This window comes from Chelonoidis abingdonii, chromosome 15 (assembly GCF_003597395.2).
Source record: "Chelonoidis abingdonii isolate Lonesome George chromosome 15, CheloAbing_2.0, whole genome shotgun sequence".
NCBI lineage: Eukaryota > Metazoa > Chordata > Testudines > Testudinidae > Chelonoidis > Chelonoidis abingdonii.
The window spans coordinates 12,355,214-12,381,603 of record NC_133783.1 but is presented as its reverse complement, the minus strand read 5'-3'; the positions used below and the strand labels follow the sequence as shown (position 1 = coordinate 12,381,603).

Below are 26,390 nucleotides of genomic sequence, written 5' to 3'. Positions count from 1 at the left end.
ACAGGGTCTTTCAGCTTATAGACACCAGAGAGAAAAGCCTTCCCCCAGCAAAAATACAGTTTAAAATACTTCCGGCAAACTACACATTTGCAAATACAGGAACAATTAAAAGACTATAACCGCCTTTCTACTTAATACTCACTATTCTGAATATATAAGAGACTGTAGCAGGGAGATTGGCAAGAAACCTGGTTGCACATCTAGTCCCTTTTAGGACTCAGAGAGAACAAAGCAAAACCCAAAAACCACAAACAAAGGCTTCCCTCCACCGAGATTTGAAAGAATCTTGTTTCCTGATTGGTCCTCTGGTCAGGTGTTATTGGTTCCCTGTTTGTTAACCCTTTACAGGTAAAAAGACATTAACCCTTAACTATCTGTTTATGACATTGGGTCTAGAGGCAGACTGAAGACCCTCCACCAGAAACAGCTATTAAGCTCACTTCCTCCAACAGTGGTCTCCTTGAATAATGTTTTGGTCAACCATTTCCTGCATTAAGGACCATTAATGCATTATTTATGGCTGATGAGGTAGCATAGGAAAGAGTGTGGTTAGTTTGAAGGAGAGCACTTTCTATATCATTTAACAAATGTCCTAATTTAAAAGAAAAACTCTTTAAAGCAAAATGCAGTGTGATTTGAAACATTAATTAGCAAATCACACAAGTGTGCCAAGCATAAGTTCTTTCTAAAATTAGGCAAATAGAGAACCTCTCTTCCTTTTCTTCCCTCTACAATTGTACTCTGGTATACTGTCAGTGACGCTGAATATTTTATTGCTACATGCTTTTTGGCTTGGGGGTGTCAAATACAATTTTATTAGCTGAAGTATTTTCAGATTTCTTTGTTCATGTTTTTTATCTTATATTTTAAAGAATGGTGATAGGACTGCTGGAAGCCGATGGGAGCTAATCCAGACTGCACTACTTAAGAAGTTCATCAGCTCACACGATTTGAAGGTAAGGCCAGCAATCTAAAGTAAAGTCAATTTAAAAATGAGTTAAAAGTAGTTTCAGGTCCTATATCTGTCTAGGAGTGTTGTTGCCAATTCCGGTTTTCTTTTTTTGTTTTTTTTTTCTCTGCTGAGGGACGAACCCACATAAACAACTGAAGAAAGCGACCATACGGGGGAAATGTGAAACTCATTCTGCAAAAAGTGCAGTCAAATGCACAAAGTAAAGATCCTGGAAAAACAGATATTTTGTCTTTAATCACTTTGTTCCCTTCGGTGTATTTGATAACATTAGTGTAAAGAAATATAGCAGGCAGGAATGTGATTATTATTATTATTATTTTTTTAATAATGGTGTCCCTTTATGTAGCACAGTAGCAGAGTTGTTTTCCTCACTACCCAGTTAAACACGATAAATGCCGAACAACATTATCCTTAAGTCACTTTTTGTTGTTTCCTTTTTTCCTTTTTAAAGGAACTTTTGATTTAGCAATTTATAAAGAAACAATCCTACCTGCCCATGGGTTTGAAATTTGAAGACAGAATCTTAACCTACCATCTAATTGAAAGAAAGCTGGAAAAAATAGTATTTAGGCCAAATTTAGCTTGTGAGTACATGTGTGTGCCTTTCTTCATTTTTCTGGGTTGTTTTGTGTGAGGTAGGTCCACAGCACAGATCAGGCAGTTTCTCTTTTTAATGAGGTTATTTATATTTATTTAAATTCTAATAAAGATGCTAGTTCAAGTCTCTGGATGCCATAATACAATAAAATCCCAGCAATGTTAAATAATAATTTCAACACGTCTATCAGCTGCCTACAAAAATTCCTTTCTTCCCCTTCATTGTTGTAGGAAGCACATCTTCAGCCCTCTTCAAAACCCAAGTCAAGAGAAGACACATGCATAGTACCAAGATGGTCCCCAAATTTGGGCTATTTTGGACCAAGCAGAGAGTAGATTCCTCTTTGAGTCCTCAGTGAGGAGCATGGTATTTTTAACACTCTGAATTGCTTTTCACTCAATAGTAGCAGGCTTTGGGTAAGAGTTTGCAGATGCAAATGGAGATACTGAAAATGGTAATAGCTCACCTTAACTGATCACTCTCGTTAGAGTGTGTATGGTAACACCCATTGTTTCATGTTCTGTGTGTGTGTATATATCTCTTCCTATTGTATTTTCCACTGCATGCATCCGATGAAATGGGCTGTAGCCCACGAAAGCTTATGCTCAAATAAGTTTGTTAGTCTGTAAGGTGCCACAAGTACTCCTGTTCTTTTTGCGGATATAGACTAACACGGCTGCTACTCTGAGACTTAAGTGGGTATTCTAAATTCTCATAAATATTTTTTCTAGTGCCTTTTCCTCAGCAAGCTTCACTGTAACTTCCCCAAACATTCCTCCTTGCACATTTGCTTCTCAAGCCCTTGATTGGAGATTTTTTCAGTAGCAGCACCCATTCAGCCTTCATGTGCGCCATATGCCTCCTTGTGCCGGACACTGAAGCTGTAGCTGGATTCATGGAAAAACCACTCTCCTTTCCATTTTTACCGCCTGGGCCTCAGATGGAGCTCTATCATGCCGTCCTTCAGCCTGCCTCGGTTATTTCAAATTCTATTTATAGCTTAAGTTTTGTGAGCGTAGGTCATTGTTAGTAGTAGTTACAGTTAGTAAGTGTCAGTAGTGAGGGGATAGGTCCCCCCGCCCCACTTTTCTTTTCCTTGGAGAGCCTTGTCTTTCTGGCAGGACATGCCTGGCTCTCCAGGCTTCAAATGTTGCCTTTCCTTCCCAGAGCAATACCTGTGAGGAATAGCCACTCTAAGTGTATCCGTTGTTTGGGGGAGTGCAGTTTCTGCCTATTCTTCAAGTTGAAGATAAGGAAGAACAAGAAGATTAAGCTCAGACTGTTAATGGTTGAGTGCTCACTTCAGTGTCTGAGTCAGGTCAGGAGATTCCACGCCCCCCCCCCCCGCCCCCCATACATCTTTCTCCAGACAGATCCAGGGCCCCTTCCACCTTTGCACAGGCTCCCCTTTAGAAGTGGATAGTGTTGGAGGCTTCTGAAAGGGCTTCTGAAAAAAGGAGTGTGGACACTCATCTGAAAAAGCCTGCTCCAGAAAAGTCACCTTTGAAGAGCTACAGTCTCCAAAGCCTTTATCTCTTGGCTCGGTACCATTGAGTTGAAGGACTCCTCATCTGGTACCAGTGGAGTCAGAAAGCCCTGGTGCTCAAAGGAGAGACATGACTCTGACAGGGCTTTGATACCTTCTACCACGGAGAAGGAGGGCACGCATAAACACCATGGTCCGGTACTGTCAGGTCCAGGCCCATGTTGGCACCTACTCATTTGGCACCCTTGGTACTGAGCAAGAAATGGTGCCAGACTCCATCAGTGTCTACACTGGTATGTCTGCCATTGATGATACTGTCGGCTTTAGCTACCATGTCCATAGCTACCACTTTGGTACGGGTTCTCTGTTAGTACCGCAAGAATTCAGATATGTGAGGGACTTGCCCATAACTAGGGCCCTACCAAATTCATAGCCATGAAAAATGCATCATGGACTGGGAAATGTGGTCTCCCACCATGGTATCTGGTCTTTTGTGTGCTTTTACCCTACACTATACAGATTTCATGGGGGAGACCAGAGTTTCTCAAATTGGGGGTCTTGACCCAAAAGGAAGTTGCAGGAGGAGGTGAGTTGCAAGGTTATTTTAGGGGAGTCATGGTATTGCCACCCTTACTTCTGTGCTACCTTCAGAGCTGGGTGGGCAGAGTGGTGGCTGTTGGCCAGGTGTCCAACTCTGAAGGCAGCGCCCAGCTCTGAAGGCAACACCCTGCCAGCAGCAGCACGGAAGTAAGTGTGGCAATACCATACCATATCACCCTTGCTTCTGCGCTGCTGCCTTCAAAGCTGGGCGGCCGGAGAGTGGCGGCTGCTGACTGAGGGCCCAGCTCTGCAGACAGCAGCACAGAAGTAAGGGTGGCAATACCATGCGATGCCATCCATACTTCCCCGCTTCTGCAGGCAGTGGCTCCTTTTTGGATCAGGATACCTATAATTACAACACCGTGAAATTTCAGATTTAAATAAGCTGAAATTGTAAAATTTATGATTTTACAATCTTATGACCATGAAATTGACCAAAGTGGACCATGAATTTGGTAGGGCCCTATCCATAACATATGAGCTGGCATTCCAGTTCCTCGTGGATACTGAGTGTCTTTCAGTACTGAGACCTGAGTTTCCAGACTGCTGTTGTCCCTTGGTACTGCAGGATTCTCTATCCTTTTTCTATGCTCCTCCATCGGACAATGTTGAGGAGGATGAAGGGGACATCTAGTTGGTCTCTTCTGTTTGAGTCACTTTTGTGACCAATCATGTAAGGCTATACCTCCAGTCAGAAACATCTTTGGACAGACAGGTGGCTGTTCCTCTATAAGTGAGGAATTCCCTGGGTTGGTGGAAAGATCAATTCAACATGTGCATGGGCATTCTCTTCTGTTGCCCAGTTAGATCACTGACTTTAACGACAAATGCATCACTGTTGGGATGGAGAACTCATCTCAGTGCTGTCATGCCTCAGGGCAAATGGACAGCTCAGAAAACCAATCTCCACATCAGTCTGTTGGAGCTAAGGGCTGTCAGGAGTTCCTGCTTCTATTTCTATTTCACAAAAATTTAGGCTGCTGGAAAGGCTTTAAACCTTTTTTTTTTAAAAACAACTTAAAAAAAAGCCTCTATGCTGTGTGATGACTAAAGAAAATGCTCAATTTTTGTATGGTTCATGAATGACATAGCAACTATTAACTGTTATTTTTTTTGTCAACAATTTCTAGGGTGTGTTTTGAGGCTGACCAATTTCTTGAAGCAGTGTAAAATTGATATTTTAAAACATTGTTCTTTGTTTAAAAAAAAAAAAAAGTGAGTTAAGTTAGACAAAAAGAAGTCTTAAAGTCAAATACACACGCATACACACACAATTGTAAATTAAGAACTAAGTGAGTTTGCCTTGAAATTATTTTTGGTAAGATTATGGTTAGGCCTCGTCCTTGTTTCTCTGTTTTTAATTGTTCTGCTTAACCTTGCTGTGCTTCTGATTCTCCAGTCCCCTATACAGGCAAAAGCTCCTGTTAACTACAAAGGTAGTTTTTTGCTTATATAAAGCCTGCAGGTGAGGCTCCACAATAGCAAGTTTGTTGTGTATTAAGATACTATTCTGCCAGTAGATGGTGCTGTTTCTTCAAAAAGATAAACTTCAGTGAATTGTCATATGCCAACCAAGGGTCTGTTTTTATTATTCCAGTATGTGTGTTTTTCTTCTATAGGAGGCTATACTGAGATATAATGTTGCTTATGCCAAGAAGTGGGACTTTACTGCTCTTACTGACTTCTGTGATAAGGTAAAGAAAGTTTTACATTTTCGGTTTTGAAGTAAAGATAATTCAATGAATTCTGGCTATATTTACTATCTATCTTGTGTGTAACTTTTTGTTTCATTTTCCCTTCTATCAAGAATCACAAGCTGCCCGTATCTATAACTGGCCCTAATGTAATATTTTGGTTGGCAATGGTAGCTACAGTGGTTAGTGCATACTAGGCTTTTGCTTCATTCTAGATTTTGCGTGACTAGCTCAGAAGTTTTAGAGCATTCCTGAACCTTCTACTTTCAGAAAAAAAACCTGTGATCATCCTACAATGCTTCCAGATTTGTTAGTAAAGTCTATTGTGTTTTTCTAAAGAAACATTATATTAAAAAGAAACTCATTATTTTTACATTTCTCCCCAGTGTCATTTCCTGACACATAGACTGGTTGTAAGTCTAGCAGTATATTTTTCTTTTAAGGTATGGGAGGTCTTGATTTCATCAAGAAATGTTTGTGAAGCTGGGGCAATTGTTCTATCTTAAAAATTCCCCCCTGGCAAGAGGATGGGGAGGAAAGAGCTACATGTGACAGATGCTAATAACATTGCTTAATGCACTTCTGCAAAGTGCTCAGATGCCATGTTGATGAAGGCAGTACAAGAATTTAAATATAATACAAAGAAAGGGTTTGTATCTTGAGTTTAAGAGCTCCAAAAAAGACAGATTCTGAGCTGGAAGAAATGTATTTGGAAAATACACAAGACTACCTTTGTTTTGGTGATAAAAATAATGGATGGGTCTCCAGCCAGGGGCTTCTCCAGTAGGTAATTCAGGTATGGTTGAAATTTGATTTGATTTGTATTGAATATTATAATAAAAAATAAATTCTTCTTTATAATTCTTTTGATATAGGATCATAGAGTATCAGGGTTGGAAGGGACCTCAGGAGGTCATCTAGTGCAACCTCCTGCTCAAAGCAGGACTAATCCCCAGACAGATTTTTGCCCCAGATGCCCAAGTGGCCCCCTCAAGGATTGAACTCACAACCCTGGGTTTAGCAGGACAATGCTCAAACCACTGAGCTATCCCTCTCCGCTGGCATGGATTTGTTGGGAACTTTTTGGTAGCCATTACAAAGATATGCCATAAAATTTGAAATGTGCCTGCTTTACTATAAAATATAGAAGAAAATGTATTTTCTTCTGTTGATCAATTTTTACACATGCACAAGCAAATATTTCAGAGGAGAAACAGTAAGTATCCAAAAGTAGCTGTGCATTTAAACAATTGGTGTTTAGTAGTTTTCTTTATAATTCATGTTTTGCTTTTTTGTAAGTTCATACAGTACGTATGTGTAAAATTGTTTGGTCAACTTGATCTGTGTGGGAAAGTAGACTGTTCTTTGTAATACCTCTCTTATGCTCTTAGGGACAGCTGGATTGGAGTGGAATTTAGTTCTGGGACAACATGGCAGTGGCAGTTCTGCAGGAGGGCAGCTATAAAAACTACTTATGGTTTCATAGGGATCCCTCCTTGTCTAGTTTGTCTGGAAGAGGTGCTCAATCAGTCTGTCTTCAGGCCTCTCTGGAGCTCACCATTCCTAGTCCTAGTTCATCAGCTTTTGGGGCTGCATTGGCTAGCTTTCATGCCACTAGCTTAGCAGTAACTGTGGGTATTTTTTTGCACCCTTGCTTCTGGTGGGCTTTCAACCTTGGCAGTACCACCAGAAATTAATCTGGGCTGTTGAAGATGCTCTCTATAATAATGTCAGACCATATAAGTTGTTATATTTATTGAATTATAAAATAGGGGTGGGAAAACCCCTGACATAGGGCAACTCTGCTGGCCTCAGTTTCCCTCCTTAAGAGTCACCTGCAACTCCATACAAGCTTTCTTTAGTCACTAATATCCTAATTGGGGCCAGTTTATTACCAAATCTAATGCAAGTTAGTCCATAACAAAAGGCTTAAAACATCATCTATTACTTGCCCATGGTGTATGTCGGGGGTAGGCAACATATGGCACGGGTGCCGAAGGCGGCACATGAGCTGATTTTCAGTGGCACTCATGCTGCCTGGGTCCTAGCCACCAGTCTGAGGGAGCTCTGCATTTTAATTTAATTTTAAATTAAGCTTCTTAAATATTTTAAAACCCTTATTTACTTTACATATAAAAATTGTTTAGTTATATATTATAGACTTATAGAAAGAGATCTAAAAACATTAAAATATATTACTGGCACGCAAAACCTTAAATCAGAGTGAATAAATGAAGACTTGGCATACCACTTCTGAAAGGTTGCCGACCCCTGGTGTATATAGTTCTTTAAAAATTCCATGACTTCTAGTCCGGTGATTTGGCAAATACCCCTCTCGAGTGTGTTCTACCACACCTGGGTCTTTCATTAGTCTTCTACTGACGTGCTGCCAGGACAGCTATCCCAGCCCTTTCAGCAGGAACGTAACCCTGTTCTTCCGAGTGAAGAACACTCCCCTCTCTACAAAGCCTCTCTGCTGGAAGTTGATCCTCATCCAGGAAGCATCCACGCCTTCCCCTGTTCCATTAACGTCTCATTTCAGACAGGCCATCAGGTAAGCTCCTCTGCTGCTTATTTCCCATCATCCCTCTTTGGTCCTCAAGTCCATCTTGGGAGTCAGCCGGCAACTCCCTTTGCTATGTTTCTTGTCTTCATCCCTCTCCAGCTGTTTGGACCTGGCTATCTGGCTTGGGGGGGTCAGCTGGACAGCCCACCAGGAGCAAGGGAGGTCTGCTGTTTTCTGGCCATGGCTCTCCCGCTTTAAAGTCAGCAGGCAACTCCCTCTCCTGCTCTCAGCCATTAGCCCTAGCTCTCCATCTTAAGTGGTCAGTCATCAAACCCCTCTTATGTCTCTCCTATCAGCCTTCCCCCAGAAACCTATAGCTTCCTTCAGGGAATTCCTGCAGTCTTCTTGTCTCTGGCAGCTCTCAGCTGCCCTTTTTCTCACTGACTCCTTCACTGTCTTTGTCTCTACCCAAATATATGGCCCACGTGCCTTCCTTTAAGCCCAGCTGGGGTCAACTGACCAGTCACAGATGACCTGGCCTTTTCCCTTTTCCGGTATCATCCTGTTTCAATCCCCAATGTTTTTTATCAAAAGTACTATTGAAGAATACACTTGAATGTTTGAAACTGATACTGCACAGCTACAATTGTTTCTGATCTTGTCACAATGCATGCAAGTGATGCTGTGGGAGTTAAAAACTGTGGATGATCAGATTGAGAGATCATCGGCCAGAGACAGTAAGCTGCTACTGGAGAAGATAGGAACAATAGGGAAATAAGCTACACTGGGCTTTAATCTGTCCAAAGGTCGGAAGGCAGTTTGTCACACAGTAACAGTGATTTATTTGTGAGCTTCCCAGAGACATAGAGGAAAGTTGTACCAAAGTCTGAGCTGCAGACCAGACTTGAATAGTGTGTGTTGATATATTAAACAAAGAAAAATGAAAATCACTTTGTACAAGAAGGGAATAAATCTATACCCTGGTTTAGAAATTAAATGTCTAGAGCTAGGGAACAGGGAAATTTTCCCCCTCCAAACTTTCTAACTTCCCTATTCCTTTAATAACTAAATCATTTCATGGAAATACATGTATTCATATATGTTAATATGTTGAATTCCCCCAAAAACGTAGGTGAATGAGGTAATATAGTTTACTGGACCAATTTCTTGTGGCTAAAGATTCAAGCTTTTGAGCTTACAGGTCTGAAGAAGAGCTCTGAGTAAGCTCAAAAGCGTGTCTCTTTCTTTCACTGTGAGAGGTTGGTCTAGTAAATTATATTACCTCATCCACCTCGTCTCTCTAATTTTCAGGAACCAAAACAGCTACAACAACACTGCAAACAAAAAAACTATGTATTAGATAGAGAAATTATTTTAAATCAGTTTTGGAATAAGGAACATGAAAATTTTGAAAGGTTCCATAAATTATCCAAATCTCTTCTTTTGCTTACTTTGCAGTACCAGAGCACATGAGCTATTGAATGAAAAGCTGAGCTTCTGTGGGGACTCAGTGGAGATGATTGCAGATTGACCTAAACATGCCAGCTGGAGTGAAGTGCAGAGTTTGAACCTATGAACTTTGGTAGCTAGCACTTACAGTTTTACTGATGACTGATGCTTTCTCCTATTTACTAAGTCGATTTGAGAGGATGGGATGAAAGCAAAACTAGCTGTAGTAATAAAAGTCCAGAGGTGGCAAGTCAGTTGACTAAGAAGAAGAAATAATTTGCTGAACAGTGGTCACAAAAAAGTATAAAATTGTGATTTTGTTATTAGAGCTGGAGACTGAGACAAGAACCTTTGTTTTCATTCACAGCCACTGCTTACTTTCTGTGTGTGTTTAACCAAGTCATGTACAGTCTAATTTGCAGAAGAGCTGAGCCTCCACAATTCTAACTGCATTCCACTCTTGTCTTCTGGATTGCCCTGTCTGCTGTAATGGCACATTGGGGCCCGTTTGTATCTGGGTGTAACTTTTAGACCATATCTGTTAAATATTTGTTATATACAATATTATTCCAAAGAATGTTGGCATTGCAATCTCCTGATGCATCTTGTGTGTGCTCAGTGCACCTCATCCACTAGTTTGTTTCATGGTATCGTATATCCTTGTCTTGTGCATCTGCTTGTGATTTTCTTAATTAAGTTATACAGTCAAAATACGGGGCCATTCTTTAAATTTTTAACTATAAAATCCAAATTAATTTGCCTTGTAACAACAATACTTAAGACAGTTATTAAACCTTTGGATGAATGTTTTTAAATATTAAATCCCTTTTGGCTTTTTAAACTGGTTTAGAAATAGATTCCTGTGTGTGACCCAGTGTCTCTTATCATTCTCGTGTGGGAAAGTTTCAAAGTTCTGGTTTGCCAAAACTGTTGCTAATGCCGAAGGCTGAGTGATATAAGGAGGGCAAGGTCTAAAGGGGCTTCCCCTGTTGGCTGTCAGAATGATAATGCACAGGTGGTCCATTGACATTTTATAAATCTGTCAGCTCAACCTGTATACAGCTACTTAATTTTTGGAGATCATTTGTTGCAGTTAAGTAACAGTAAAAGATAGAGATGATAGTTACTTTGTAGAAAAGTGCATGGGGGTACAATATGTAGACTGAAATGTGTTTAAGTGATCAGATCTATGTGGCTTGGTGGTGCTCTCATAAAAAATACCCAAGTATTTTTGAACTGACTATTCTTGGTCTCTTGCATGATTAAAGGGCTAAATCACGCAGTCTAGTTGTGAGCCTTGGACAGGAGCAAGAGCTTACAGCTTGGTGGCCGTAAGCAGATGGATACGATTTTGCGAGATATGTGTGTGCCTTTATTGAGAATATATAAAATACATTTATAAGAATGTTAAGGTTGCAAAGTCAAGCACTTGAAAGTTAAGAAATGGCAGAATTTAAGTTCCTTGTACAACCTTAAATTGATCCCATAGTGTGTATTCGTTTTCATAGACTGGGCCAACATCATATTGAAAGTCTGACAGAAGTAGCAGATTCCCAGCTCACCTGTGTCCCAGTCCAGTGCCTTAAACACAAGAGAACATCTTTTTTCTCAACTTGAAACTTTCTGCCTCATTCATTGTCCATTCTGTGCACTAAATGACTCAGGGGCCCTGTAAAACAAAATATAATTTGAGTTTATAATACATATATACATGCATACAGTGGAGGTAGTTTAAGTTTGCAGAGGCAATCTTAATTCTGGGATTTAGGCCATTTACAACTGATGTCTTGAAAGGCATTTATTAGCCTGTTTATTAGCCTGGCATTGCTAAACATATTTTGCTGGTTAGTAAGGTTTAACACACAGAGAGAACTTTTTTTTTTTTCCAAATCTTTCAAACTAGGGAATATGGTGGGTTTTATTTTATTTTTTCTATTGAATCGATCTTTGACGGAGGTAGTGTCTCTTCTGCCATATTCACTTAGTCTTTTAATCCCTTTTCTTTTTTGAATTTCTGGTATTTTTTTGCTCACATCTGTTTGAATGGAAGGATTTTTCTTAGAAGGTGTTAAAGAATATTACTAAGTATTAATTTTTTTAAAGCAAAAAAGTTGAGATTATATAGTTTTTGGATGTAGGAATACATGTTTACATGGACTAGGTTTTGCAGTTAACTCATACTTTCTCTGTTATACTTGCAGGATTTGACTTAGAGTATAATTTGAATTCTTCAATATAGAGAGTGTCTTATACTTTAAACATTTGTTACACAGTTGTAAAACCAATAGCAAAAAATATAAGTACCTACATTTATTTAAGAATCTTGGCAACCAGCACTAAGAGGAGCTTGCTTAAATGCAGAAAAACAAGGACATTTGTAGGAAGTAAGCCTCCTATAATTAGAACTAGTGGCGTGAAGTTAGATAACTCCCCAAGTTACCTCCTTAGAGACATAGCTATTTTACATTCTCAAGACTTATTTATTTTATTCTACATAAGCAGCAGTTTTGTTTGTGGTTCATTGTGGCTTGTATGTCAACTGAGCTGTTCTGTATCCCCCTCTGTGGTATAGGATCAGTATAGTAGGCTTATTATCTGATCCTGATAGCTAGTTTAATATTATAAATATAGATATCCTTTAGGGAGGGGTGGATTAATTTAAAAAATAAAAATACTGCCCTCCAGCCTTCCAAGCTCTGTAAAGTGCTATAGGTTGAAATCTTCAGCAGTTTCATGTGTTGTTAAAAAGTGAAAAGGTATTAGGGAGGAAGTATTTATCTAGATAAAACAATGATGACTGTGGGTTGTAATAGATTTAATCATATTTCTATCAGAATAAAGTAAAGATGAATATATTAACTGCAATTTATCGTTCTGTCTAGGATTAGAAAATTGAAAATGGTGCTGAGCTGAAGTGGCAATATTTAGTGTTTTTTGCATTTTAAGTGCTAATGTTGGTCTTCCTCTCTGCCAGCTGCTGAAAACAGCAGAAACTAATATACTTTGTTTTATGGCTCTCCTGTGTAGTGTTCCACTAAATTAAATCCAAAACACTTGCCTAATAACTTCTATTCTCAATGAATCAATATGCTTAATGTGGCAATTTTTCACAGGAATATGTGACAATACATTACAGAATGAAGATCGCCTGTGCTAATGCATTCGGGGTGCTTTTGGAAGCTTGTGTTTTAAGACAGGCCTTTTGATTTCACCACTTATTGCATGCCTACTACATTTGAAAGTAAAATTTACATTGTTGAAATAATGCTCTATATCAAATAGCTTCTAAAAAACAGTTAACCTGAATTAACATTGTCTGATTCCACATAGAGGATTTTCTTCCTCACAGCGTTCCTGGATTTACCTTATTTGGATTTCTAAGAAAAAATGTAATGTGTTTTGGATTTATCTTTAAAACCTTTAAAACAAATCTTGAGCATAACACACTTTTCCTAATCTATGTCTTGGATTCTTTTTGGGAGGCTGCAGTTCTAAAATAAATTTTTGTGGTTTGAGGTGAGGGAAAGTAGAACCCATGTTAAAGTATAAATTTGGTCTGAGGAGAAAGTGGTATGGTAGGAATTACATTTCTTCTATGTCCTGACTGATCCACAAGGGAAGCTCCTGTCTTATGGAATTGTTTGCAGTATCATACAGCTAAAAGTAGGAGTAGAGTGAGGGGCAAAGAAAAAAGACAAAGGTAGAAAGCAAGTCATAAATAGTGAATTGTTGAAGGTGAAATTAGAATGATTTTTTACTCATGTTTTTTGTAAGAAGTCAAAAATGCTTTTGAGAGGCACAGCACTAATTGCACATGTAAGCATTAAAGACTGAAATACTAACCACAGAAGTTATGTAGATCTGTTTCTTTTTAATTATTTTGAACTGAAGCATAAAACATCTGTTATGTTATGGCTGGAATTATATGACCATCTGGAAAAGTGTGTAGGTAAGATGTTTTTCCAACCCATCAAGAATAAAAGTGCCTTCATTTTTGTCCTTTATTTTCAGATTATTTTATAAAAGCCGTGGCTAATTTTAAAAGACACACAAAGATGCTTGTATGGTATGAATTCCTGAATATTTCTAGCTTATTTATTTCTCTTAATGGAAGATGACTTGCAGAGTAAGAGTTAACATTTAATTTCATTTTGTAGCCATGCGTAAAGCTCTGAGAAACACTGATTTGATAGCAGAAACAAAAATAAATTTGCATATGCATATACTTTTGCATATATCTCTTGACAATGAGTAGGATTAGCACGGTGAACAATATACTGTTAAATTCACCTATGTGCACTGGAAGGAGATACTTAGTGCTGCCTTTCATGTGTCACTGGGGGATCCAATGTTTATTTTCCCCAGGTAAATCCATTGGAACATCTGGTTCCTTCATATCTGTTTCCGTTTTGCTTGGGTGTTCTAGCTCAGGTGAATTATTTTATTTCTTCTTTTAATAAACTGGACATCAAATTTGATTTTTTTTTTTTTTACGTTTTTAAAGCAATCATTTAGCAGTACCTAGGTGCTATTGTTTATAAGATAATGAATGTGTGATCAAGCTGCTTATAAACCTCATAGTTGACTTTAGATAATTAAAGTGTGGTAACATATCTTTCAAGCATAAAAAGTTCACTATATAATAAATCCATGCAATATTTTGACATACCTATTCACTTTTTCAGTATTTTTGCTTTGATAAATATCCTTATTGTGTCTCTTGTGATGACTACTTGAACATTTCATGCCTAAGGTTCTTTTGATGCTTCTCTTCCTGTACTATACTATCACAGTTGAAATCAGCTATAGCGGTACAGCTTCCTTATTGTAAATGGGAGAGGGATTCTATCTGGGGACTCTTCAGGAAGGCCCTTGGACCTTGCTCTAGCAGTCTTCCACTCTGTGGAGCCATCCCAAATATATTAAGCTTCTGGGCATGCTGCAAAGTCTGCCTTTTTTCCCTCATCAAGTGTTTGAGTGGGCAAAGGATTGGATTTATTTTATTATCCCAATTTCTGTTAAGGTGGGATGCTCAGTCCATTATTGTTGTTTTATTGGTGTTCTGTATACTTATGCAATAGGCTTCTGTGAGGACACTTATAAATTTAAATAAACTTAGCTGAGATCTGGATTTCATGCTCAGAGGAAATTTGACCTATTAACTTTTTTAAGTTATTTCACTTTCCCAAAAAAACAAGTGTAAGTAACGTTTGCCCAGCACTTCTGTAAATTTTAAGTGCATAATATAAGAGCTAATTATTGTCATTAAAACTTGTGTTTAATTTTCTCTTAAGGTTCTTTATTTGATTAATAGCTTTAAGTACAAAAATTGGTGCGTGTTTTTTTTTCTTTGAAAGACTGTTTTCTCAACTATCAGAATGAAATGTATGTCACCAAAGCCTAAAACAAGTAATGCAGATCAGTCAATCAGCACACATTGACATAAAGCCTATACAACATTCTGATCCTCTAATCCTGGAGAAGGTTCTACAAGTGCTAGTGTGGGAAGAATCCCAGTGCTTTTAATGGACTGACTGGGACTATAGAATAGCAGGAATGGGGCTACAGGATACTATTTTATGCATATGTGTGACAATTAACTGATATAGTACTGGTATAGATAGTACAGACATGCTAATAAAAAGACTGAATTTTTACATGTATGCTTGGAGCGCTGTTTATATTGTTTGCGAGTAAAGCTGTGGAATCAAGTTATCAAACTTATAATCATGCTTAAGATTTTTTTTTTTTTCTATCTCTTGAAGTGTGCCTTTTCAGGTGTGTGTTCTGCAAGTTTTGTGGTCTCTTAGACTTATTACAGCCTCAGGGATGACTGCAAACCAGATATTTTGAATGTAGTCAGTATTGCAGATATATTACATACTTTTACAAGATTCCACCTGATGTTTGTTTTCTTTGTGCTTTGGCATCTCAGATTTAAAATTTAATGGAAATTCTCACTCTTTCTGGAGTCCTTCCCAGCATGACTCATAGCGTTTTTTAATCAGTACAGCCTGCATTATTTTACAGCTCAGTCTAATTTAATTAAACAGGATGGTTTAAACCACAAGGGAGCTAATCAGAGCCATTAGATAAGATAAGCTAGACCTAACGAAGCATGACATTTACATTTTGTGTGTGTGTTATTAAAACAGTTGAGGCATTTTATTTGAGACTGCTATATATTACTTGTACTAGTCTAAGAAATCTGAACTGTGATACAAGCTGAAGAAGTGACAACTTGATATTTAAGTGCTCTTGGTACCTTTTCATTCCTTGGATCTTTACTCCTTGAGTGTCATGCTTTTTAAGGCAGGCGGCGTCCAAGGAGCTGCATGATGGTGTATGTGTCTTCTTTGGACATGCACTGTGTTCATAGGTTAAGTACAGATACAGCTTGCGCTTTCAGTGCATCTGTGTAATTCATATTTGTTTTGAAGGGAGTTACTCTTTACAAAGGGGGAGATTCAGTGCTTTCCCCTTTCCCTCTTCTACACAAAGCCTACTGGCTTTGTGGGAGGACTAAGCAGCATTGGATTATTTTATTTTTTGGGCAGGGGACGACTTAGAAACTATCTCTGTGGCTGTTCTGCTCCACCCTGGAGGCTGGAATAGCAATTGTTGCCTTTCCGTGTTCCTGTGTTAGAAATCCTGGGTCTTACAGCTACCAACACGTTAAAAGTGCAGTGTAGCGACCTCTTTCTGTGGCTTACCCCTGATTGTTCAATGCCATGTTAGTCTGTTTGGAGCCAGCACAGAGTCAAGTCTGTGTTGTTGTATACCCCTCCTCCCAAACGCCATTTTCTTTTGCCTATGTACTGTCTGCCCAGTGGTGTGTTTCATTTGAACTGTTCAAATACAGAACTTTAGAAGTACAAGTTTTAACATATTGGACAGTACTCCACTAGCCCAGCCCAGCCCAGCCCTTACTTGTGAACTGTGTCACTGAACCCATAGCATTCAACTGGAAAATATATCAACTAGAAGAAACAAACACTCTTTTTCCGTAATATTAATTAAACACATCCATATACACATCAAACCATTTGTGTTAGCCATTTCTCCTAGAATTATTCCCCTGAATCCTGGCAGGATCAATTTAATTATCCCTTAACTACCCTGATGGATGCGTAATGTACGGTCTAGTTTTGATTATCCCCAGTGATAGTAATTCCACAGCCTTTCTTGGCAGCTTATTCACTGTCTGGTTTTGATATACTGCCATGCTTTAATACACACTGAGCATGTTTCATTAGGTTTATATAGTACAAACTATTTTGCTTTGTCATATTGATCACACTATTTACGCACTTGATCCTTACAGGTTAAATTTTTTAACCTCCTACAGCATCTTTGAATTACATCTGAGACAAAACAAATATGAACATTTTGTAGTTTCTAGCCACCAGAAAGTAATCTGTGTAAGCTCTAACGCTTGTCTCTCTCACCAACAAAAGTTGGTCCATTAAAATATATTCCTTCATCCACCTAGTGTCTCAAGTCTCCTTGAAACATTTTGGTTTTGACAAAATATTCCAAGTAGCTTGAAAGTTTTTTTCCAACACAAGAGGGAGCTCATACACTGTTTTAGGAATAGTCTCTTTCAGGATGCAATTTAATATGTGAATGCAAAACTCACATTCCAGAAATAGGGAACATTATCGTAAAACATTTTGTAAAAAGCTAAGTTAAAATGAAAAGTTAAGTTTCTTTAAACATTTAAGTAGTATCGCACAGAATTCCTGCTAAGGCAAGATGGCTTACTTGTCCCTTATGAATGCTACCTGGGATTGATATCTAGTAGGTGGACAATTCTGTTGACATGTATGGAATTGATACACAGTTTTCTCTTGTTTTCTAACAGTGGCTGATAACTTCGTGTGTGATTTGTTTGCATGTCATTGTTTACATTGTCATCTAAATCATGAAATTCTTGCTGCTTGAAAATCATGCTGGGCTCTAATCAGATGGCAAGTAATAGAAATGGAAAAGTTCCAAAGTGATAGGAAAGAGTAGGCAATGCAAGTAAGAGTGAAGAGTAGGCGGTGGAAAGGGGGGATGTTGCTGGGGTTGGGGCTGTTGCAGTCCCAAGGTGAGATGATGGTAACCTAATGGTGGTGGGGCTTGACTGTATGACAACAGATCAGTGGGTTTTATTTTATAAACAGTGCTCTGTTTATTTTTTGTAACTTTTTTTTCCCTTTCCTTTGGTGTGTATTTACCATCCCACTTCAAATCGTCATTCTTTGAGTGGGCAAGGAATTGCCTGAGCCAAATCCCAAGATCTGTGAAAGGCTCCACCTCCAATTGTATCTGCTTTGTCTCGGGAAGTTAATTCCAAGGACAAAGAGGGTTATGTCTTCTAAAGACATCCTTTGTTACTTCTTACAATTTTTTAACTTTTTGAGCTTAAGCGTAGTGTTGATGCTGCTTTGTGAATTGCTCTTTTGTTGCCTGTGGCTGCACTGTTCTTTGAAGAGTTGGAGAAACTTTTGAATTTTAAATAGATATGGCACCGTTGTACAAATTGTTAGAGTGATCAGTGCAAAAACAAAATCCAGCTTGCAAATTTAGTTTTGGTTATATAGAATGTAGCAGAGGTTTAAATGAGGAGGGCCAAATTGGCGCTCCATTGATTTAACAAATTGGAAGCTTTCTCCAGCTTCAGAACCCAGTCTTCAGTAAAATCACTGGAATTCTGCCAGAGTAACCGGCAGAAGAGTTGGCACAGAGTTTGTTGTAAGTTCTCGTTACACTGATTGTGCACGGGAGTTGTCAAGCTCAGAGGCTTCTGGTCTCTGTATGAAACTGAGCAACCATAGCAGCAGTATTTAAACTAACAGTAAAGCCACCGGTGAAGCAACTCAGGGCTGGAGTCAGAATCGGCTTCCTTCCTTGAGAAGGAAGTCTACAGGTTTTAATTTTGATTTTTAGTAGTAGAAAATAAATGTCACCACTGCTAAAGTTTGCTGCAGACTAAATCAACTGCTAAGTAATGTAAGTAATGTACTTGCCTATTATACTTAAATGAAAGAAAGGAATCAAAACCAAAAGACCCAGTGATCATATCTTGCTTTATCACCTACTGCAGAGTGGGGTGGGGTGGGAAACGCCAGTTGTCGGCTGTGGTCTTGTCATTCTATACATGCAGGCAGTGAGTATATGTACTTCAGGACCCTCCAAATGTCTAGTTCAGGCAACCTTTCAGAAGTAGTGTGCTGAGTCTTCATTTATTCACTCTAATTTAAGGTTTTGCGTGCCAGTAATACATTTTAATGTTTTTAGAAAGTCTCTTTCTATAAGTCTATAACACTGCTCTGCAGCCAAAATGCTTCTGAAATAAATGTAGTCAAACTTTACTAATTCTGGGTCACTGAGAACGAAAATGATGCTTAAAATTGTTGACTGGCTCTAGTCTAGCTGTTGGACTTCCAGACACAGCAGTGAATTCCTGGCAGGTGATGTTGGGTTTCCATGTTCCGTGACCGTCAAAAGGATCTTGTCCATTCTTCTTCATGGAAGGTGATCTTGTAGCCTGAACAACATCGATGGTGTGATGGCAGCCCACCATCGTTCACACTGTGATCCAGATAGTGGAGACTGTTCATTGATTCATAGAAGACTAGTCTTAACGCTGTTTTGCTGCATAATGGCAATGTTTTTGCTATCGATTCCAGTTGGTCATGCAGTCCATATGAAGGAAACTATGAACACAATGAACAACTTTTGAGGTGCATAAACTATGACCAACATAGTGCAGCTTTGTGGCGATTTGAAGGTTTGTTGCTCTCCTTGCTTGGTTGCAGACAGGATTACACAAAGTACTGCTGTTTCTCTGTTGAATGGGATAGTCGTGCAAGAGATTCCCACTACATCAAGAAGAGTTGGCCACTCTGATAGTCATTGGAGCCTGGAGAGGAAAAGTGTTCAGCATCCACCACTTATTGAATCAGAGGAAGATTTTGTCCACCTTACACATCCAGCTGGGTCTGATGAAGAACTTTGTCAAGCCATTGACAAACACAAGCAGCTTTCAAGTACCTCATGGAAAATTTCCAAGTTAAGTAAGCTAAGATAAAGGAAGGTGTCTTTGTTGGTCCTCAGATTCGTGAACTCTTTCGAGATGATGCATTTGACCATGCACTGCATGGCAAGGAAAAAGATGGCATGGAAGCCTTCCAGTTAGTGGCAATAAATTTTCTCGGAAACAACAAGGCAGACAACTACACGTTGTTGGTGAAAAATCCCTCAGGCAACAAAAGCCTTGGTTGCAACATGTCACTAAAGAACATTTTTTGCACTCTCATCTAGGTTTCTTTCACCGAACTGCGGCAGTGAGCGACGAGCCAGTGAGCGACTTCACCAGGACATTGGAACAATGGAGAAACGCATCAGGGGAAATGGAGCCCATCAATGCTTGCAGACTATTGCTGGACAGTGACAAGAGATGCTCCATTTAAATGAATACAAGAGACAAGCCAAGAAGCGCCGAGTAGACACTGAATAGGACTAAACTATGTCATAATAGTTTTTTGCCTTTGTTTCATAATAAAATTTTATTTTATATACCGTTTTGCTGATTTTAAAGTGTTACATAAACAGGACAGGTGTAATATTATCATGTAAAGCAACCCTAAACCGCATGAAAAGACCTAGGTTTACAATTTATATCTAAAACTCTTACTATCTACACAATATACATAGACATAAAATGTAAAAACTTAAATATCTTAGAAACAGTAGCCAATCAGTTGTTTTAATTGTCATATTTGAATTCAGCACATCAAAATACATAATAAATACCACATTTTATCTCTGAAGCAGACGACTTCTCAAAAATTGTGGACCAGTGTAATATATAACTAAACTATTGTTGTATATAAAGTAAATAAGGTTTTAAAAATGTTTAACAAGCTTAATTTAAAATTAAATTAAAATGCAGAGGCCTCCGGACTGGTGGCCAGAACCCAGGCAGTGTGAGTGCCACTGAAAATCAGCTTGTGTGCCGCCTTTGGCACATGTGCCATAGGTTACCTACCCCTGGTCTAGTTGCACTGAGCAAGCACACTTAATGGATTGATGTTTGTGTTACATCATTTGGTAAAAAAAGGGTTCAATGTTCATATTTAAACATGCCATTAAAGCACAAATTGTAACCTTTGTAGGTTATTCCTACATAGGGGCTTGTAAATAGCAAGTCTGGACTCATGAAGTTCCTGTCTGATTTTCTGAGGAGAAAAGAGATGAGAAGTGGGAACTGGCCAGCAGACAGACTGAGGTGAGGAGCTGAAGTGGTGGTGATACTATTCTAAGCTCATCCACAAAAATGAAACTTCTCCCGTGTGAGTAATCTAAATGAGTGTAGCTCAGACTCCTTGAGCGTGGCTCCCCTTGGTGGAGCTTGTACATGTTTTGGTGGGCTCCTTCTTGATGTTGCAGAAGGGGAGTGGTGGGTTCACCCCAATGCCCCTTTTAGAACTAAAATGATGTCACTCAGGAAGTGGAGAAGATCTGTGATCTACCCTCTCTTTTCTTATGAAAAATGAAATAATTTAAATGTCAACATGGTTTATTATCACTGGGCATCTGAGCTGAGATGAGTGGGCAGCTCACACCTCTCTTGTTCCAGGCTCTCTACAGCTCACATCTGTGCATCAGCTATACTCAGTTCAAATTTTTAAGGCTTTCTTAGCAACTATAAAAGCTAGAAACCTTTATTTAAAAAAAAAAGAAGCTGAGATTTTGCTGCTACTCATGTTTTTCAGAGAGATGCCATTATGGTGTATGGGCACATACCAGCTGTTTCCAAGCCCTGGATTTGGTTATGCAGATTAGGAAGGGAGGATTTCTGTGCCTGATGCCTAGAGTCTCAGGAAATTTGTTCAAGACCAGGTGCCCTCCATTCTTGTTCTCAGTTTCCCTTTAAACACAATTCCTTTAGGAGGGACTCTATGGCTCCCAACCCTCCTCTTTCATAAGATTTCCCTTTTTTGTGAGGGGGAAGTTGCATAAATGAATGTTGACTCATTCATCACTTACTTGGGTATTCCTTATGAGGCTGGGGACAGTGACATTGCCCAAGATATGGGCTAACCTTCTGGCCCATCCCTTCCCAGCTGCAGAGCTCAATCTCTGGAGTCAAGGGAAAGGAGAATCATGCCATAAAACCAATCTTCCTTCTTTCCTGACCCTGTGCAGCTCAGATGTATTTTTTTTTTGGCTTTAAGATGCTAAAATATGCTGTTCTTATTAATTTATTTTTAGGATCAGTCAAAGTCTGCACCATTATATAATTTCTTGTAAAATTTATAGAAAACTGTGTGTCAGCTGTCATACTAAAACAATGGCATAATTTGTCAAAGATTAATAGAAATAGGTAAATCTTTAAATAACTATAGCTGCAGAAGCAAATGACCTGTCCTGTTGGTCGTTCAGGTTGAAGAAAGAATTAGGTCTTTTTTCTTTTAATCCTCACCTGCTCATCTTTTAGTTCTGGCTACTGAATCCTTATGAAAAGTATGGATCTATCATGGTGTAATGTTCCTTATTTTCTTCCTCTATGTACAGATCTGTGTCTTTGAATTTTCACTAGAACATCATTGCATACATCCTGTTTTCAAGAATTAAAATTAATTGCTTTATTGCAAATACTGGACGTGTGTTTTTCTTAATATTTGTTCTTTATTATTAGCAGTTTTAATTATAGAATATGTTGTATCATACTAGCAAACATTTTGCATTTACACAGATCTCAATATCTAAATTTTGGCTTTGCAATACTTATGCAGATATGTGCACAAAGTACTTGTTTACAACAAGCTTGTAGAAAGATTTCTTTTAGTTTTCTGTGTTGACTTTATGTAAGTTCAAGTTCATTGTGGTGGAACCCACTGCAAAGAGCCTCTGATTCCATTATTCAGTATTTTTACTCCAGAATTATTTACAAATGTAAAATGTGGCATAATTTTATCATTGCGGTAGATCTGTGCGAATTCACATTTTCTGGGAAACCTGTTCCTGAGTTGGCTAATTTAGTGACGAAACACACACACAATCCAAGATAATGCACAACTAAATTTACTTGGTTCATTTATTTGATACAGGATAGTTTCATTTGATTTATACTAGTACATGTGACAGTATATTTTGTAGAAGTGCTAATTTTTGAATAGTAATATTTTAGACAACTAGTAGCCATCACTCCATCAACTCTTTTAGAAGTAAGGAGCAAATCTTGTGTGCGAATGATGAAGGTATGCAGACTAGCAAAGGTCAGATTAGCCTGACTTTTCTGTTAGAGGAATGGTCTGGTCATAAATATTGGTGAGCTGCTTCCTCCTTTATATGGATGAAATTAATACAGTCCTGTCCAGATAATAACAATACTTCTATAAAAACAACAAGGAGTCTGATGGCACTTTAAAGACTAACAAATTTATTTGAGCATAAATCTGTTAGTCTTTAAGGTGCCACTGGACTCCTTGTTCTTTTTTGTGGATACAGACTAACACGGCAACCCCCGATACTGAATACTTCTATAGTCTTCCACTGGAAGATTACAAAGAGCCTCACAAACCTTCAATAGTTACCCCCCATCTCATTTATCCTTATACAAGTGTTAAATTCCTCACTTAACAGATGATGAAATGGAGACTCAAGTTAAACAACAAACTTAAAGGTCACATGGTCATTCAGTACCAGAGTCTAGTTAGAACCTAGAACTTCTGACAGCAGTCCTATTCTCTAGACTATACTCTAGTTTTGAAAGATGTACGTGTTAAGAACACAACTAATATTCAGTACATTTATCTTGCAAGAATGATTTAAGTGTCTGTTTACTAGCGCACGCGCGTGTGTATATAATATATAGTTCATGCTGTTACTTTTCTGTATAACTACAGGCCTTCACATAGGGAAGACTGGAATAGTCCTTGATATGTTTTTTGTTTGAACCAACTGCTTAAATAAATGAGTGCTGTAATCATTGAAACCAGACTAAAGGAAAATCTGAAGTACAGGCTTGTTGTACTGATGACTGGGTTTTTGATAAGTTATCTTCATAATTGGCTGGACAGTGCTAGCAGAAGTAAGCACTGTTGAGAGAGGTCAGCACTACAAATGTAGGCTTTTTAAGCAAGAAACCAACATGTCCTAAGGCCTGAAATAACCTATCCATTGCTCCAGTCTGGATTTCATTTTAGTCCAGATGTTTTGAAAAAAATTCATTACATCAGATTAAAAAAAAGTAAATCTAAACTGAAATGGTTTTGTGAATGTGCGGTGGAGGGTTTTCTGTTCAGAGTAGCAGAAATGATTTTTTCCCCATACTGAAAAAATATAAACATCTCTAATATGTGAAGAACTGAAAAAAGTTGCCTCAAATATTGAAGTGCATTTATCTGAAATGTACAGATTTAAAATGTAGAGGCTAAACATTTTAGACAATAGCAGCAAAGATTAAATTACAGGCATATAGGTGATTTTTCCATATCTGTCTGATTATTTTAAAATGACATATGCAGGCATCATGGTGATGAGCATGACATAGAAATAGATTTGCCTTAGGTGGGGTGTGGAGGAAATTAGGCTATTCATTTGTATCAGATGTGGAGTTTTATATTTATGTTGTGTGTGGATAAAGTTTGTACATATGCATTGAGCCATATGGAAAGGTATATTTTAGATTTTTAAAATGCAGTGAAACTATGCAAGAGACTGCTTCTATTAGATATCTGATTAATTTGAAGGTACCTATATATGAAACTTTCATTTGAAAGCCACCTCTGCTCATCAGTCAGATTTTTGTCAGCCCTTTTGAGTGGTTGCTTTAGGCAGATTTTACTGTAAACATTAGATTGTATGAAAACTGTGCCATTATCCCCAGCAATTCCTTGTCACAAATGAGTGAGCTACATGCTCTTTCATCAGAATATTCCTCTTCTTGCTTTATTTCATAGTGTCTCCAGATAATAGGTGTCAGGAGTAGTAGTGCCACTGAAAAACTTTCAAAGGTGAAATGTTTCAAAACTTTGAAGTGCAGTGCTACCTGAAAAGTGGCTGTGGGAAAAATGGCAGTGCCGTTTACAGATATTTCAGTCTGTCTTCAAAGTCCTATCTGCTTAGCCTTGTAACTGAAGGTTTTTAATTGCTTTTTTTACTCCTGCTGTTCTGTCTTAGAAAGTGAGTTGGATTCTATTCCTTATAGTATCCTCATCGACAGAATTGCTGTCTACTTACTGAAGGCAGTGAGTTTGCACCAAGTGTTAGAGTTTCTGATTAGGCAAATGGCATCTTTATTACTGGAGGTATTGTTCAAGGAGGGCTCTCTGTCACGTTAGGTGTGCAGTGCTGGGAGCTGGGAACACTGATTGAAAAATGGACCATGTCAATAGTGAATGAAATTTGTTAATATAGATTGCCTTTTTCGTGGCATCCACAAATCAAGTTGGTGGTGTCAAACCTGTTCTTGGTAGACTTCTGAAAAACTACACTATTACAATGCTTTCTAACACCCTTCCAAAAATTTTTATTTTATTGGGTTCCACCCACCCCCATGAGAGAAGAATAGAGAATAAAGACAAAAGAGCAAAGCAGGTAAAGAAAGGGAGGAGGGGAAGCAAAAAAGTGACACATTGGTTTCTATTTTGTAGAGATTAATCAAAGATTCTAAAAAGTTAGAGCAAATCTTTTCAAATATCTCTGAGGTGTGAGGTAGTTATTTGGTTTCAAGCACTGCTCTGGAGAACCAAGCTTTCTGTGAGATGGAGATTTTCCAAGATGAAGGGATAAATCGCTAAACACGGTGCTGGGAAGTAATTTTTAAGGAGGTATCTATTATCATATTAATCTTCCTACTTACTTCTAGCCAAAAGGATTGTATCAGCTGCAAAACTTTTGAGCCAGGCTGCAGGAAACCCATTTTTCCAAACGAAGTCTGTTTTGGCAAGACCTGTTCACAGTAACCTATATGGGGACCAGTATCAATGAAATATAATTCTCTGCTGGATAGAGTTTTTAATGTTTTGCAAGGCACTTCCCCATTGGCTAGTGGTCAAGGGTATACATAAATCTTTGTTCCTGGCATGGTGCAGGCAATTGAATTAGGGAGGGTCTTTAGGGCCTGTAAGTTATAGAATCATAGAACTGGAAGGGACCTCAAGAGGTCATTTAGTCCAGTTCCCTGCACTCAAGGCAGGACTAAGTATTAAATACATAATGGACTCCAGTTGGTTGGGTGAACTTACTAAGCTCTCACCACATCAACAACAATTCTGAAGTCTCTGGTCCTTCCAAGCGCATCAGGGTCAAATGTCCTTCAAGCGATGCTTAAGTTGCAGGTAATGTCATGCAGGTGGACCAAATAGATTGTAGTGTTGGAGTTCTTGGAATAGGAGAAACTGATCCCTGCAATCAGTTGTGGCGCCCAAATTATCCCTTTATCCATCCACTCTACCCATTAATGGTTTCTTGTCAGTTTTCAACAATTGTTGACCCAAGTACAGCATGAACGTGTGAGAAGAAATAGAATTCAATATTTCTAGTGAAACTGGCCCACACTTGTCTGGTAGCCAATATTATTGCTGAGATTCTACAGTCAAAAGAGTAATAGGTTGAACATACTATTCCTGCCAGTGGGAGAGGATGTATCACAGCTTTTTTTTTGGCAGTTTCAGCAGTACATGTGTCAAATATTTGAGTAGAAATGGAAGCTGATTTCTAGAGATGATCTGTTCAGGTGAGGGTTGGAGCACATTGGATGGTCAGTGTTGGGAAGCTTGCATTGTTGCTGCTGCTCATGCTGCAACTCATTTTGGATAATGACTTTGGACTCCATAATTTCAATCCAGTATCTTTCAAATGTAGTAGATAATTACTTGGCCTTCACTCATAGAGGTCTGCTGGTGCTCATAAAATTGAGTTCTACTCTCGCAATTTCATGATGACAGAAAAGCTCCTTGAGTAAATTTAGTGTCCACTCAGGGGCCATATATTAAAGAAAGAAGTTGTTAAACATTTTAAGGATAATGGAACCAAAATCAGTGGGGTTCAGGGTGGGGGGGAATATAAACTGAATATCAGAGTGC

General features: G+C 38.5%; 1 protein-coding gene across 8 annotated transcripts in view; it reads left to right on the top strand.

Moving 5' to 3' along the window:
* Positions 1 to 26,390, top strand: part of PARG (poly(ADP-ribose) glycohydrolase) — a 130,975-nt gene that overhangs the window by 24,223 nt on the left and 80,362 nt on the right. For all 8 annotated transcript variants that reach the window (XR_004377038.2, XM_075072532.1, XM_032804673.2 and 5 more), the window contains exons 6-7: positions 873 to 956; positions 5,277 to 5,351. Coding sequence is in view for 7 of the 8 variants with exons in the window: in XM_075072532.1 (XP_074928633.1) it covers positions 873 to 956; positions 5,277 to 5,351 (159 nt within the window). In the remaining variant the exon portion in view is untranslated. The remainder of the gene's footprint in view (positions 1 to 872; positions 957 to 5,276; positions 5,352 to 26,390) is intronic.